Below are 17,002 nucleotides of genomic sequence, written 5' to 3' on the forward strand. Positions count from 1 at the left end.
TGAACCAGCGACAACAGCCCTGCTAATCGAGCTCAGCCCTATTAGCGCGACTGGTTGTGCGTTGGACTGGCAAGTGGGAGTCTCGGGTTCAATCCCCGCTTCCGCGTATCACTACATGCAGTTGTTGCTTTATCACTTTGTAGCTGGAGTCAATTTATTGTTATTTGTTATAGTAGCCTATATAGTTATTTTATAGATTAACGTTTCGACACAAGGTCTTCTTTAGAATCTGTAATCACACCAGAGCCACACCACCGAACTAAAGAATAAGAAAATGTTTAAATGGTGCATTTATAGCGACTTTATCCAAGGCGCTTTCCAGAGATTGTTGTGCACTACATTAACCCTTTCTCACACACATTGATACACCGATGGTGTAGCAGGCACCAACCTGCTCATCGGGAGCAATTAGGTGTTATGTTTCTTTTTCAAGGACACTTTCCACAGTAATTCTGGGAGAGCCCGTGATTGAACTTGAGTCTAGGAACCTTCCCAATTACCAAGCAGCCACTCCTGAACCACTTCTTTCCGTTTAAGTTTTAGGAATGGGTTTGGTTTTGTTGAGGCAAATATACAGGAATTGCAAGTGTTGGAAATGTGTGTACAAAGCTGTGGTTCATTACTGTAGTGTGTAGTAAATTAGTGTGGACACCAGGTGGCAATGTATTACTACTGCATGCATATCGTTTTGGGTCATTATGGCATACATTTTAAGAATCAGTTTGTTTTGGTTAAGGCAAAGATACAGGAATAGAATTGATTTTGAGACATTGAATGAGGTTGAGGGCTTATAAATCATTAAACCACCGCTCAGTTCACACGGGTGTGATTTTTTTATTTTAGATTGACTAATGAATTCAAAGTGTCATAAGGGGAAAACCACCCATTTTCAATATTGAACTATGTCATTAATATACCTTGAGTTGAGTGGAAATACAAAAAAAGTTCCACCCCTTCTGTGTGGCCTAGAACCTGATGATTGATTTGGGGGTTTGTATTGCAAAGTGACGTCATCACTGTGTACTTTACAATACAAACCCCCAAATCAATCCTCCAGTTCTAGGCAACACAGAAGGGCTTTTTTTTACACAACTCCTCTAAGGTATATTAATGACATACCGGTAGTTCAATATTGAAAATGGGTGGTATTCCCCTTTAATAGTTAGGAACAATTCACTCTTTGTCAAGTCCCACCCCATGTCGCTCTGTTACTAGGTGGGACAAAAAAGCCAGGGAAGACTATTTTTATAATGGAAGTGAATGGGGAAAAAAACGTTTTTTCATAGCCTCATTATTGCTATTTAAAGTACCAAAAGAAAAACATCTACGTGATATTAATAAAAAAGGAACAAAAAAGTACAGTTGTTACATTGCAAAACAGGGGCTTTCCCCCGAAAATACATCTTGGGTGACTCGCAATGACCAGGAAGTTTTGGAACTATAGGCTCGCCCTCAACATAAAATGTATTTTAATTGTAATTCTGCCCATTTAAAATATAATATGTACCCAATCGAATATCTTAGTTACATCGATATCGTTCATGTGAACTAGTTTGTTGAAGCTTATTCATTATACTTATCGAAATCCCTATGACCGTGCCGCGCCGCACCGCATCGTGGCCATGCCGCGCAGTGTCTAGCAGGAGATGTCTACTGTATGCAAGACTAGTAATCCACATAGTGATTTTTTTTAATCATTTCAACAAATATTCACTGTGTATTCACTCCATTTTGTTCCAAAATGTTCCTAATATCATGACAAAGCAAAAAAATAAAAAATACAAATAAATATCAATTTAAAACTACACTCTCGCCATTAATATTAATGGAAGAATGTGGACTTTGTCCCACTGCATAACCCCGCCCCCGGTAGCAAAAGAGAATGATTTTTCTGGTTGGCTAGTCAGGGACCAATCAGAAGGCTGACAAAGGGTCAATTACACAAATGCTTCAAAGTGTATACCATAACACTATGGAAAATAGTATTTTACATGTACATTAATATTTTGCTTGCATGAACGGGCCATTGACCTTCTGTAGATAAATGAGCTCTGTCAAGTTGTTTCGCCATTCTGCTAAAGTGAAACAAAGGGAAAATTCTGTTGTTTCGCCATTCTGCTAAAGTGAAACAAAGGGAAAATTCTGTTTCGCCATTCTGCTAAAGTGAAACAAAGGGAAAATTCTGTTAGTACAAGACTAGAGCGAAGGAAGTGCAGAGAGTGTCAGTCAGCAGAGTTGCCTTACAGCTAAATACACCACAGCACACTAGTGATGGAGCTCAGTATTCATCTCTAAATGCGTAGAAGATACCATGTCCATGGTGCCTTGTGAGCGAGGTTTGTGTCTCAGCATGTCCATCAGTTGTCTCCGGAACATTTTGCACAGGAATATGTAGATGATTGGATCCAGACACACGTTTGTGGTTGACAGCCACAAGGTGATCTCCTTGACGATGAAGATGGCATTCTCTGAGCTGCAGTCGTTTGCTGTGTTTTTCCGGGTTTGGCTCAGTGAGTAGGGAATCAGGGTAAAGTAGAAGGGGGCAAAGCAGATGAAAAACACTGCTACCACCACAAAGACCTTGGCGTTGGTCTTGCGACTGGTCGCTTCAGAGCTGCTCCTGGAGGCTTTGTATGACTTGTACACAGTCCTGCTGATGAAGGTGTAGCAGAACACCATCAGAGCCAGTGTGCCCAAGAACACCACCTGGACACAATACATCAACAGAAAGCAACCAAGTATTCACTTAACTTTACTTACACATGCAATTGCTTTTGGTTAGTTAAGGGCAGTTGTGCACAAACTATGGGGCAGTATGTTCCTCCTGTCCACGGACATTTGCAGTTTGTCTCATGCATTCAGTGCTCATTCATGGATGTTTCACCAAACTTGCCACTGTGTGACCGCAGCTTGGCTTTTATCACTAGTAGCCTACACAAATGCTTTTACTTAGATTTTCATTATTAAAAACATGCCGTTCTCAATTAATTTGAATAAATACTACTAGAAAAAAGCCCCCTGCGGGGGCCTGGCCCCTTTCCTATGTGAAAGTCCCCTGTACCCAGAGATGGATACAGTCCAGTGGGCAGCTAAGCAATACAAATGTAGGATAGCTCAACATTAAATATGCAGTTTTTTCCAAAATGCAAAATAGTGTAAATGGCAATCCATCCATCCATCCACATCCATCCATCCATCCATCCATCCATCCATCCACATCCATCCATCCATCCACATCCATCCATCCATCCATCCATCCATGCATCCATCCATCCATCCACATCCATCCATCCATCCATCCATCCATCCATCCACATCCATCCACATCCATCCATCCATCCATCCATCCATCCATCCATCCATGCATCCATCCATCCATGCATCCATCCACATCCATCCATCCATCCATCCATCCACATCCATCCATCCATCCACATCCATCCATCCATCCACATCCATCCATCCACATCCATCCATCCACATCCATCCATCCATGCATCCATCCATCCATCCATCCACATGCATCAATCCATCCATCCATCCACATCCATCCATCCATCCATCCATCCACATCCATCCATCCATCCATCCATCCATCCATCCATCCATCCATCCATGCATCCATCCACATCCATCCATCCATCCATCCATCCACATCCATCCATCCATCCATCCATTCACATCCATCCATCCACATCCATCCATCCACATCCATCCATCCACATCCATCCACATCCATCCATCCTCTACTGTACCTTACCGTACCTTACTGTACTGTACTCTACTGTAATCTACTGTACTTTACCTTACTGTACTGTACTTTGCTGTACTCTACTGTACCTTGCTGTACTCTACTGTACCTTGCTGTACTCTACCTTGCTGTACTGTACTGTACTGTACATATTCTGTGTTCTATATCTATGAATTCTATGTGTTCTAGAACTATGAATTCTGTGTTCTAGATCTATGTTTTTGATTCTTGTTCTAGATCCCCCCCCCCCCCCTCTCTCTCTCTCTCTCTCTCTCTCTCTCTCTCTCTCTCTCTCTCTCTCTCTCTGTGTGTGTGCGTGCATCTGCCCCCCCCCCCCCCCCTTCCCTCTTGTAACCTGAGACCTGGTGATGATAATGACACTTCGCTCCCAACTATGGATTGCGCAATATGCCGCCTACAGGCCAGAATGTGGGGAAAAATTGTAAACATTTTGGGATTATGAGAAGTAGAGACACATCTGAAGGTGATAAAGTTGATGTTGGGCAAGGTACATGCGTTATTGATTTTTGTATTATGTTTTTTAGACAATTGAACAACTGCTGAACGTGGAGTTACAGATGGAAACACACACACGCATTTTTTTGGGGCGATTCTGATTCTGATTATGTAGTGGGATGTTGTGTTGGGTCATGATGACACTAACTAGCTCCTTCCATTTCCTAGGACTTCCAAAGTAAAAAAGACTGTAAAAGGACTTGTTTGGGATGTTCCTTTTAGGCAGGGTGTTTAACTGTACTTGTACTGTAGGGCTACTACATTTCTATTGTATTGACTATACTTGTATTGTTCTCCATTTTTGTCTAATAAAATCTTCAATCAATCAATCAAATTCATAGTAGGCAAGGCAAGGCCACACATTTTTGGAAGGTAATGTGCCCTAATGAACAAGCAATCTAGACCCAGTTGAGTAAAACCTTACATCCTTGGATTAAAAAAAAAAATAATAATAATGATAATGATTAACTGATAAGCCCTTAGAATTTTGACTGATTGGTCTGTGAAAAAGGAAGTTCACTCTTTCTTATGATGTACTACAAACCAGCCTTCACTATAGCCTTTGGTATTCATAAGAGCAGGGCGGAGAACAACTATAAATGAGAGAAATTATCATTATGATGGTACTCTCTAGTACCAGGACAGGTTGGCTTCCATGTGTGCATGTGCCTGTCAACAGCAGTATTTAGACAATTACCTTGCCGTACCTGAACAAAGTAGCTGGATCCCTCATACCAGATAAGACCAAGCTTGTTCTTCAGGGAGGAGCACTTGAACTTGACTCCAGATTGCTGTGGTGGCTTGTCAGACAGGATGGTGAATGGCAGCGTTAGAGATGACATCACCGTCCAGACAACTGCACTCAGCACCTGACCAACCCTGACCTTCTGCAGAGCATATTTCCCAGACGGCCGGACTATCTTCAGGTAGCGGTCCAAGCTGATGAGGCCCAGAAAAAGAATATTGACGTTCATGGACATGTAGAACAGAACAGACGAGTAGCGACAGTAGAAGGCACGCAGGCGCCACGATCCCACTCCAGCATCCTCGAGCACCCTCACAGGTATGGTCAGAGTCATAAGCAAGTCTGCCACCACCTATTGGGAGAAGGATCACATTATAAATTACTTTGTTCTCTATATTTCCATATTGTTGCACTGACAAATATATTTCCATTGCAAATCCATTCACTCACCACATTTTTTAGATAGACCCTTAATGTGGAGGTTGTGGGGATGTTGAAGAAAATCCATGCAGCCAGGCTGTTCAGTGCCAGAGAGAATAGAAAGAGGATGCTATACAGACAGGGCAAGACCACAGCAGTTGTGATACCCTCACAAATGTGAAGTAACCTTTTATTTTGGCATAAAATGTTTGTGCACTTTATTATTTTAAGTCCAGTATGTTTATTATTTTTATTACTCTAATGGTTACAAGCCAAATAATATCAGTAGTAATTCAATACAGTGCACTTGAGATGGAGAGCCGGAACCTTTGTCTGCAGCAGGTGTTTCCCTTAGTTCCTTCTATAAGGTGAAGGTGCGTTCCCCTCCCCCCTTCAGATCAGCTTTGGGAAACACAAGAGATGGTTCAGTGTCCTCATTCCTGTGTACATTTACTCTGTTTTCAGGTTAGTACAACGTGAAAACCACACCAACTTAACTCATAAGATGTAGTGTTTATGTGAAGAGACTGTGCTGGGTTTTGATGAAGGTTTTGTGTGTTTAATATCGAGTTTAAAAGTCGGGAAAAAGTCCGCGAAATGAACGCTTGCAGGGTTGCATAATGGCTGCGGCCACGTTGAGAAGCCTTTGAAGTTGCCGCCTGCTTTGTTGTGTACTGCACAAGTTAACATGCTTGTTTCGTTTTATCCACGACATTTCCACTGTTGGTTGCCTGAACACTTGACAGATGTATGACTGGTGAAGGGTTTTGTAATGATTAGATGCAGCTATATTCATTTTATTTCACTACTTGGAGCTGAGGTGGTGAACATACAGTATATTGCATTTGATATTCTTGTCTTTATATTTCTATCTCCTAATGAGTACTTGGGTGCTGAAACTATCTTTATTGATTAATGGCTATTGGCTTTATGTCAGAAGTGCATTTATAGAGGTTATTGTGTTTTGAGTGAATTTGAATATGCTAATCTCCTTTTCAATTATTATTCCCTGTGTGATGATGTCAAATGGTTTTGAACAGACAATAGTCAACTACTGAAAATAGCTTTGAGCTAATAATGTGGCTTTATGCTGCATTGTAATTGTGAGCCACTGAGCCTTTATTTGATAGCAGATGCAACACTGTTGAATCTAATGCACTAAGTAATGGTAGCTACTGTATATGGGACCAGTACAAATACTGAAGATGCACTTGGATGTATTTCAATGTTATATGATGACTAAGAGGTTTAATGGGAATATTGAAGCCAAAGGGTTATTGTATGTGGAAACAGTGTTATTGAGAAAGTGGACATACTGTATATGCAAATGTATTTTGAAGGGACAGCAGAACATACACACATCAGACATTCCATATTCACCTCCATACTCACCTGTAAGACACACACTCCAGTACACATAGTCACACATACATCATACCTACCCACCTGGTACACGCGCACACACACACACACACACACATACATACTTACCGACCTGTGAAAGAAAGAACAGTACACACACACACACACATTTCATACTTACATGTAGTTTGAACCTGAGAAAGGACTTTGTGAAAAAGAGACATTGTTGCAGTATGGGGAAATGATTTATTGAATGGATTTATTGTGATTTATTATTATTGATGTTGAATTGTGAATAAATGTCAGATCAGCTTTGGGAAACACAAGAGATGGTTCAGTGTCCTCATTCCTGTGTACATTTCCTCTGTTTTTCAGACCGCTACAAGAGAGGCATTGAACCCAACATATTCAATACTGTAACTGTGGTACCCGGCCCAGCTTGGGACCCGTTACAAATTGTGGGGGCTCGTCCGGGATCAGCGCCACCTGCTGGTGGGATGCTGATTCAGTGATACCAGAACCAGGAGACCGAGGTGACGAGACGTGACTGCAGTCCAGGAGTCAGCCAGTGGGTGTCCACAGGAGGAGATAAGGAAGAAGATCTCTCCAGGGAGCCGCACTGCTGAATTGGGACGTCACCGCACGCCAGTCACCGAGGAGCAACGCTGCTGGCCCACAAAGCCAGCATTCACCACAAGAAGACATCGCCCTACATCAGAGCCACGCGCACCATGTCTCAAGTACGTAAGGAGCTGGTGTGGAGCATAAAGAGGAACTTGTTTAAGCTCTCAAGTGCCAACATCTACCAGATTGCCAAAGACCTTTCATCTGACACCAAGGACATCGAGCACTTGAGCCCGACTGATGAGGAGGGATGCATGGACTACATCATCTCCTACATGCAGTCTGGAGCCCTACTAGGAAGTGAGGATGAAGGCGTGGGCAAGCTGCTGATGCTGAGTGACGTGATATGCAAGATAATAATGGAGGAAGAATCAAATACGTCGTCAAGTGACGTTACACCACATGTGGAACCCAATACCAGCCCAACCCCTCCTTTTTCCAACCACACCTCACCAACCTCCAACTCCCAGGTTGACAGCAACATCATGCCACCCCATCCCCATTCAAACCCCCCTGTCAACACGGCCCCACCAGATCACGTGTCATTACCACCCCACCCCCAACACGACAGCACCTCCCAGCCAGTAGAGGAACTGAGAAAACTGTATGAGGAGCTGGGTAAGAAACTGAGACATTGTGAAGCTACAGCTGCCTCCCCTGCCCCTACACACAACCACCAAGGTGGGTCAGTGCCCTACCCCCCTCCACAGAACACACCAGAGAGAATGGTTCCCCTGAAGGACCTCCCCTACCTCCAGCGCAGAGAGTTCAAGGTACATGGGGGCCAAATTGGGGACCAGAGCTCTGACATCAGCTACAATAGCATCAGTAAGCAGATCGAGGAAGGAGTCAAAGATGGATTCGCAGACGCAGAGGTGGTCCGGGGCGTGCTGAGGATCATCAAACCGGGCACATTCAAGGACATGCTGTCAAACAAAGACGAGTTGGCCATCCCTGAACTCAAGGTCTTCCTCAGGTCCCATCTTGGTGAGAAGGCTACTACAGAGATGTTTCAGGAGCTAATGTGTGCCCGGCAAACTGAACACGAGTCACCTCAGCAGTTCCTGTACCGCATGATTGGACTCAAGCAGAGACTCCTTTTCCAGTCAAAGCATGCCAACACAGACATTTCCTATGATCCTAAGACCATCCAAGAGGTCTTCCTCAATACAATTTACCAGGGCCTGGGAGCAAAGCATGCAGACCTCCGACAGAGACTGAGGCCCCTCGTTTCAAACAGCCAAGTCACCGATGAAGAAATCCTCGGCCAAATGACAAAAATGATCAGCGACGAGAATGAACATCAGCGCAGACTTGGCCAGCTCCCGCGCCAAAAGACAACACAGGCCCACAGTGCCAAAGTGGAGACAGGAGATAAACAGACTGATGATAAGCCAAGAGGTCCCGCTGCAGACCACCAGAACCTCCAGACCATACAACAGCTCAGTGCGCAGGTGGAGACCCTGACGCAGCTGGTGGCCAGCTTAATGGATCACCAGGTAAACAACACCCAGATGGCCCATTCACTGCCCCTGCCAGCCCGAGTACTGCCCCAAACTCAGTCATACCACCCCGTCCAGCCACCGCCCAGTCACACCCCTCCCATGCCATCGCCATTTCACCATGCTCCATCACCCCACCCCTTCCAGTCACCCCCCAGTCGCATCCCCCAATCCTCCTTCCAAGCGAGGGGAAGGACATTTCGCTGTGCCAAATGTACAGAACAGAACCTGCAGGAGTGCAACCACTGCTTCGTGTGTGGAGAGACAGGACACCGGGCGGTGGGATGCTTGAAGAGGACCAGGTTTCAGGGAAACGAGAACCGGTCTCTGCCGAGGGACAGCCAGAGACCGGTGCACAGCCTCAGTCCCGACCAGTAAACCCCACCCCTAAACACCCACCAAGACTGCCCAAGAACCCCAAACCACAGACAACCCAAACCCTTACCTGCCAAAGTACCACCAGATGCCAAGCGCCCCTAATTGGAAAGAAAAGCCAACTGAAATGTTCGATTAATGGGCACCCAGCAACAGTCCTGTTTGACACCGGCTCACAGGTGAGCATAATTGACAGAACATGGGCTAGTGCTCACATCCCCAGCTACCCAGTGAGATCGCTGCAGGAGCTCCTCGAAACAGACCTGAAAGTCTATGCAGCTAATGGCCAAGTCATCCCATATGACGGGTGGGTGGAGCTCACCGTCAACCTCGCAGGAAATGACAACCCAAATCTCACTGTCCAAGCCCCCTTCCTCGTCAGCCAGTTGTCCCTACCCCAGCCCTTGCTAGGAGCCAACGTACTTGAACAGATCATCAAAAGACAAGAGTCCTCTGGTGCTGCGGTAGCCACCGTAGTCAGCCTCCTACGCAGTGCATTCGGAATGGAGGAAGAGCAAGCGGAGGCCATGGTCAACTTCATTCAGACCCCCCAAAAGACCTTCTGTGACCCAGCCACTGTGAGAGTGGGCAGAGACAATGTTTTCATTCCAGCAGGAAGTACAGTACATGTGTGGTGCAGGGTCCCCCCCAACTTTGACACTTCTGATCCCCTTGTCCTCTATGAGCCTGCAGAAGAGAACCCTGTTTTAGGAGAGCTGAGTGTGGGAGAAGGCCTCCTGGAAATCAACCACACACAGCGGCCTTATGTTAAAGTGCCTGTTTCCAACCACTCAAAGCATGAGGTCACCCTGCCCAAGAGAACGCCCCTAGGTGTCATTCAACATGTCACCAAGGTCCTAGAGACTGATGCAGCAGAGTCACACCAATCTAATGTCCCGCTGACACAGGTAACAGCAGAGGTTAACCACACCACCTCTCCCAGTGCAACCCCTGCTGAGCCCTGGCTGCCGCCTGTCGATGTCAGCCATCTGAGCCTTGAACAACAGCAGGTGGTGAAGAGAGTGCTCTGTGAGGAGTCTGGGGCTTTTGCTAAGGACAGTGGTGACATCGGTCGCATCCCCTCACTACAGATGGAGATCAGGCTCACGGACAACATCCCAGTGCAAAAGGCCTACGCATCGATCCCGAAACCACTCTACAAAGAAGTGAAGGAATATGTCCAGGACCTATTGGTGAAAGGATGGATTGTCAAGTCCCAGTCCCCCTATGCAGCCCCTGTCATATGTGTGAGAAAGAAGGATGGATCTTTGCGCCTGTGTATCGACTACCGTCTCCTAAACAACAAGACAGTGCCCGACCGTCATCCCCTTCCCCGGATCCAAGACCTCACTGACTCACTGGGAGGGTACGGGTGGTTTTCGATACTCGATCAGGGCAAAGCCTATCACCAAGGCTTTATTGCTGAAGGATCAAGGTACATGACAGCGTTCACGACCCCCTGGGGACTGTACGAGTGGGTCAGAATCCCCTTTGGGTTATCGAACGCCCCAGCAGCATTTCAAAGGAGCATGGAGGAGATGCTCGACTCACTCCGAGATGAATGCTGCATCCCCTACCTTGATGATGTGCTGTGTTTTTCTAAGTCCTTTGAAGAGCATGTACAAGTACTGCGCAATGTCCTCCAAGCCCTTCAGCGCCATGGCGTCAAACTGAAGCCAGAGAAATGTGAACTGTTCCGCAGAGAGGTTCGATATGTTGGCCGGTTGGTGTCTGCAGACGGGGTGAGAGTGGATCCCAAAGACCTGGAGGCAGTGCGGGTACTGAAACAGAGAACACCAAAGACAGTCGGAGACGTCAGACAAGTACTAGGCTTCCTGAGCTACTACAGAAGCTACGTGCCAGATTTCTCACGAATAGCCCAGCCCCTGTATGACCTGCTCAAGGTACAGTCTGACAACCCCCCGTCCAAAGCCTCACGAGGGAAGACTAAATCTCCCCAACAGTCCTCCCGCACCCCAGTTGAGTGGAAGGAGAAACACCAGCAGATCTTGGAACGCCTTGTAGACATGCTGATGGAACCCCCAGTGCTGGCGTACCCAGACTTCAATCAACCTTTCACCCTACATACAGATGCGTCCCAAAAGGGCTTGGGAGCAGTCCTTTATCAACACCAGGATGGAAAGCTGAGAGTGATTGCTTACGGGTCACGCACACTGACACCAGCGGAACAGAACTACCACCTGCACAGCGGTAAGCTTGAGTTCCTGGCATTAAAATGGGCCGTATGTGATAAATTTAGAGACTATTTGTTCTATACCCCTCATTTCACTGTCTTCACGGACAATAATCCGCTCACATATGTCCTAAGTACTGCCAAGCTCAACGCAGTAGGCCACCGGTGGGTGGGACAGCTTGCTGATTTCCGTTTCGACATCAGATATCGGCCAGGCAAGAGCAACATCGATGCCGACACCCTATCTCGTTGCCCCCTTGACATTGAAAACCTCATGACAGCGTGCTCTGAGGAGCTATCAGACGAGGCTGTGTGTACTGTATGGGAAGGAGCCCGCAGAGCTGAACAGGGAGACGTTGCCTGGGTAGCAGCCCTCAGCTTAACATCCCAAACCCAGCCCCACGTGGAACCACTGCAAGCGATCAGCCATGATGAGCTAGTGAAAGAACAGAGAGCAGACCCTGCAATTGGAAAGGTCATGGAGTTAAAGGAGAACAACACCCCACCGACAGAGTGCAACAAAGGGAACTGTGACACAGACACCATGAGACTCTTGAGGGAGTGGGGCAAGTTACACATAGAGGACGGCCTACTCTACAGGAAGACCATAGGTCGAAGACAGCTGGTCTTGCCCGCCACCTACAGACCACTGGCTCTCACCTACCTGCATAACAACATGGGCCATGTCGGTGTTGAAAAAGTCCTGACTCTAGCAAGAGAGCGCTTCTACTGGCCTTTCATGAAGAGAGAAATCGAAGAATACATCACCAGAAAGTGCCCTTGTCTGAAACAGAAAAAGCCAACTGTGCCTGAAAGAGCGCCCATGGGCAGTATTACATCAAACTATCCCCTTGAGCTGGTGTGTATCGACTTCCTGCACCTGGAAACCTCCCGCGGTGGATGTGAGTACATTCTCGTTGTATTAGATCACTTCACCAGGTTTGCGCAGGCCTACCCCACCCGTAACAAAGCTGGCAAGACGGCCGCCGACAAGCTGTTTAATGACTTTATCCCCAGATTTGGCTATATGTCTAAACTCCACCATGACCTTGGGCGGGAGTTTGAAAACGAGCTGTTCAAGTCCCTGAAACAGTTCGCCGGAGTTGGCCACTCCAGGACCACTCCCTATCACCCCCAGGGTAACCCTGTGGAGAGGCTGAACCGCTCACTGTTGCAGATCCTCAGGACCCTAGGAGAGAAAGAAAAAGCTAACTGGAAAGATCACCTGCCCCAGGTGGTCCATGCATATAATTGCACAAAGCACGAGGCCACAGGCTTTTCCCCTTATTACTTGATGTATGGCCATCATCCCCGTCTCCCTGTCGACCTACTCTTTGGCCTCATAGCAGAGGGAGAAGCTGAGACCCACAGAGGATATGCTGAAAAGTGGAAAGGAAAAATGATCGAGGCATATCGAATAGCCAGTGAGAACAGTCAGCAGTCCAGCTCTAAGGGAAAGAAGTACTATGACAAGAGGTGCAGAGGTGTGACTCTTCAGCCTGGAGACAGAGTCCTTGTGCGAAACCTCAGTGAGAGAGGTGGTCCTGGTAAACTAAGGTCCTACTGGGAGCAGACCATCTACACTGTGAAAGAGCAGGTTGGAGACAATCCTGTCTACAAAGTGGCCCCTGAGACAGGAAACCGCCCCACTCGCACTCTGCATAGAAACCTGCTGCTACAAGTGAATGACCTGCCATTTGAGCCACCCCAGGAACCAGTCACCAACACACGTGAGTCACACAAGAGGGCTAAGAGACACAAAGAACCTCCAAAACCTACAGAACAGCCACAGAGCCCAGACGCAAGTGACTCTGAAGAAGAGGAAGGTGTGTATCGTTATTGGCTGCGGGTGCCCAGAGGTATCTGCAGTTGTAACCTATCAGATGACGACTTCCCAGATCAAAACGTAACCGAGCCACAAAGAAATCATGAGCAGAGTGAGACCCATCAGGAAGAGCGTGTCCAGGTCGAACCTGAACAAGCTGAACCTGAACAAGAGAGAGAAACCGTCACAGAAGAGGAACAGGAAGTACAGAGTGAGACTGAACAGGATGTGGATCAGCCTCAGCACCACGATGACCAAGAGATACCTGAAGCAGTCAGCGAGGAGGAAGACATCGCAGAGCCTCAGCCTGAAGGTCAACTACCTCCCAGACACTCCACCAGGGTGAGACGTCCTAACTATGTGTTTACTTACCCTTCTCTTGGCCAACCAGCTTACCAGCCCCGTCCCACCGTGAATGCAGTCGGAGTCCATCCGATGCAGTGGACCCAGATGTGCTACCCCCAGCCCTATCCCCTTCCCTTTCAGCCCCCAATGCCCGCATCCATCACTCAATACCCATACCCATTCCCACTCACTACATATCCCATTCACTGTTTCTGAACTGAACTGAGACACAGCAAAGACTGTACACACACTTGCGAGCACGAACAGTACTAAAGTGCCACGAACTTTACAGCACACTAAGGACATTCGTTACCTACCTGGGAATGCTTTATTGTGTTCTTTTTCTTATACTATGTACACGATTGAGTGTGAGATTTGAACTTTGGGGTTTTCTATTATTAAGGTCAAGTGTCAGGAGCCACTTTTGTTTGTCGGGGAGTGTGTGATACCCTCACAAATGTGAAGTAACCTTTTATTTTGGCATAAAATGTTTGTGCACTTTATTATTTTAAGTCCAGTATGTTTATTATTTTTATTACTCTAATGGTTACAAGCCAAATAATATCAGTAGTAATTCAATACAGTGCACTTGAGATGGAGAGCCGGAACCTTTGTCTGCAGCAGGTGTTTCCCTTAGTTCCTTCTATAAGGTGAAGGTGCGTTCCCCTCCCCCCTTCAGATCAGCTTTGGGAAACACAAGAGATGGTTCAGTGTCCTCATTCCTGTGTACATTTACTCTGTTTTCAGGTTAGTACAACGTGAAAACCACACCAACTTAACTCATAAGATGTAGTGTTTATGTGAAGAGACTGTGCTGGGTTTTGATGAAGGTTTTGTGTGTTTAATATCGAGTTTAAAAGTCGGGAAAAAGTCCGCGAAATGAACGCTTGCAGGGTTGCATAATGGCTGCGGCCACGTTGAGAAGCCTTTGAAGTTGCCGCCTGCTTTGTTGTGTACTGCACAAGTTAACATGCTTGTTTCGTTTTATCCACGACATTTCCACTGTTGGTTGCCTGAACACTTGACAGATGTATGACTGGTGAAGGGTTTTGTAATGATTAGATGCAGCTATATTCATTTTATTTCACTACTTGGAGCTGAGGTGGTGAACATACAGTATATTGCATTTGATATTCTTGTCTTTATATTTCTATCTCCTAATGAGTACTTGGGTGCTGAAACTATCTTTATTGATTAATGGCTATTGGCTTTATGTCAGAAGTGCATTTATAGAGGTTATTGTGTTTTGAGTGAATTTGAATATGCTAATCTCCTTTTCAATTATTATTCCCTGTGTGATGATGTCAAATGGTTTTGAACAGACAATAGTCAACTACTGAAAATAGCTTTGAGCTAATAATGTGGCTTTATGCTGCATTGTAATTGTGAGCCACTGAGCCTTTATTTGATAGCAGATGCAACACTGTTGAATCTAATGCACTAAGTAATGGTAGCTACTGTATATGGGACCAGTACAAATACTGAAGATGCACTTGGATGTATTTCAATGTTATATGATGACTAAGAGGTTTAATGGGAATATTGAAGCCAAAGGGTTATTGTATGTGGAAACAGTGTTATTGAGAAAGTGGACATACTGTATATGCAAATGTATTTTGAAGGGACAGCAGAACATACACACATCAGACATTCCATATTCACCTCCATACTCACCTGTAAGACACACACTCCAGTACACATAGTCACACATACATCATACCTACCCACCTGGTACACGCGCACACACACACACACACACACATACATACTTACCGACCTGTGAAAGAAAGAACAGTACACACACACACACACATTTCATACTTACATGTAGTTTGAACCTGAGAAAGGACTTTGTGAAAAAGAGACATTGTTGCAGTATGGGGAAATGATTTATTGAATGGATTTATTGTGATTTATTATTATTGATGTTGAATTGTGAATAAATGTCAGATCAGCTTTGGGAAACACAAGAGATGGTTCAGTGTCCTCATTCCTGTGTACATTTCCTCTGTTTTTCAGACCGCTACAAGAGAGGCATTGAACCCAACATATTCAATACTGTAACTGTGGTACCCGGCCCAGCTTGGGACCCGTTACACAGTCACGCTGGTATCTCGAATGCAATCTGTGGAGTTACTGGATATTGTGGCGTTCATCTTCACCTGCATGCACCTTGAGAGTGAAAAGGAGAGATTATTTACAATGTGAGAGATGAAACACAGAATTCATAATAAAAGTAATACAAATACATAATATCAAATAAAGAATAAAAAATGTGTTTGTATGCATGAGTGACTGCTTATAGCAGTGCTGTTTAATATTTTTGCAATCTTTAACATTTTTATCAAGATTATTCCAGAGAGTTATATCACTATTTATTGTATTATTTGTATGAATCATTGTCTGTTTAAAATTGTGTTTGTTTCTTAAATCATAATTATCTCTCTGTCTCTCCTTAAGAGCTTTTGAATGTTTCCAGCTAAACTATATTACCGGGCTTTAAACGTTGTGCCGTTGTCACCAAATCTAGAAACTTTAGCATAATTATACGATTTTAAAAACAAATGATTAGCATGATTAAGGTATCCTGTTCTATTCATTAACATTACTGCTGCTCACTCATAGCATAGTATACTAATCTGGACTTACAGTGGGTGGTCTGGCTCTCTAGCTGTCGAGTGGCTGTCTTGTCACAACTCCAATATCCAGTCTTCCTCTCTGACTGGCAGACCATTTACTTCTCAGCTTCCGCTCTGTGCCTGCCACAGCTAACTTGTCTTCCTCTTAGTCACTATTGATTGATATGAACAGAAAGACCTGAACTAATTTGCCAACCAGATCTATAGAGACATCATGCAGCCACCCCGGCCCATATCTCTAACTAGCCTATTCATTTAGCAAATGTCTGTCTGTCCGCCGCCTGTCGTCTGCATACTGACATCACTGATACTAAACAGTGTCATACATAACAATGAATATGTTTGTGTTTGTCTCATTAGTCACAACAATGCAGCAGTGGTTAATAAAATGAACTCATGACATCTCATGATAAACCACAAATCATTTGACAAGAAAAAAGAAGGAAGAAGGAACTGAAATCTCAGCCATATGTACTGTATGTCAGCACTGTACATGGGCCCAGGGCAGGTGATATGAGGTCTCCATTTCTTCCTATTAGGCCTACTAAATGATGGTCAAAGAAGGGAAGAATTAATAAGAAGGAGTATAGCACAGAGGGCCTCATAAGATTGCAATAATGAAGAATTAATCAAATCCCTTTACCCCTTTGTGTAAAGCTAAAATGACACATCTGGGGGACAGAATGTTACTGAAACACGCACGC

General features: G+C 45.3%; 1 protein-coding gene across 1 annotated transcript; it reads right to left on the bottom strand.

Annotated features, from left to right (window-relative positions):
• Positions 1-2,265: 2,265 nt before the first annotated feature.
• On the bottom strand, positions 2,266-15,815 carry LOC308290939 (P2Y purinoceptor 13-like; the record flags this gene model as incomplete). The annotated part of the gene is made up of 4 exons (XM_080732854.1): positions 2,266-2,706; positions 4,975-5,364; positions 5,463-5,588; positions 15,759-15,815. The coding sequence occupies 4 exons, from the start codon at positions 15,813-15,815 to the stop codon at positions 2,266-2,268; spliced, it is 1,014 nt and encodes a 337-aa protein (XP_080588980.1).
• Positions 15,816-17,002: the final 1,187 nt, after the last annotated feature.

Source organism: Nannobrachium achirus, assembly GCF_963921795.1.
Source record: "Nannobrachium achirus genome assembly, chromosome: 9".
NCBI classification, from domain to species: Eukaryota; Metazoa; Chordata; class Actinopteri; order Myctophiformes; family Myctophidae; genus Nannobrachium; species Nannobrachium achirus.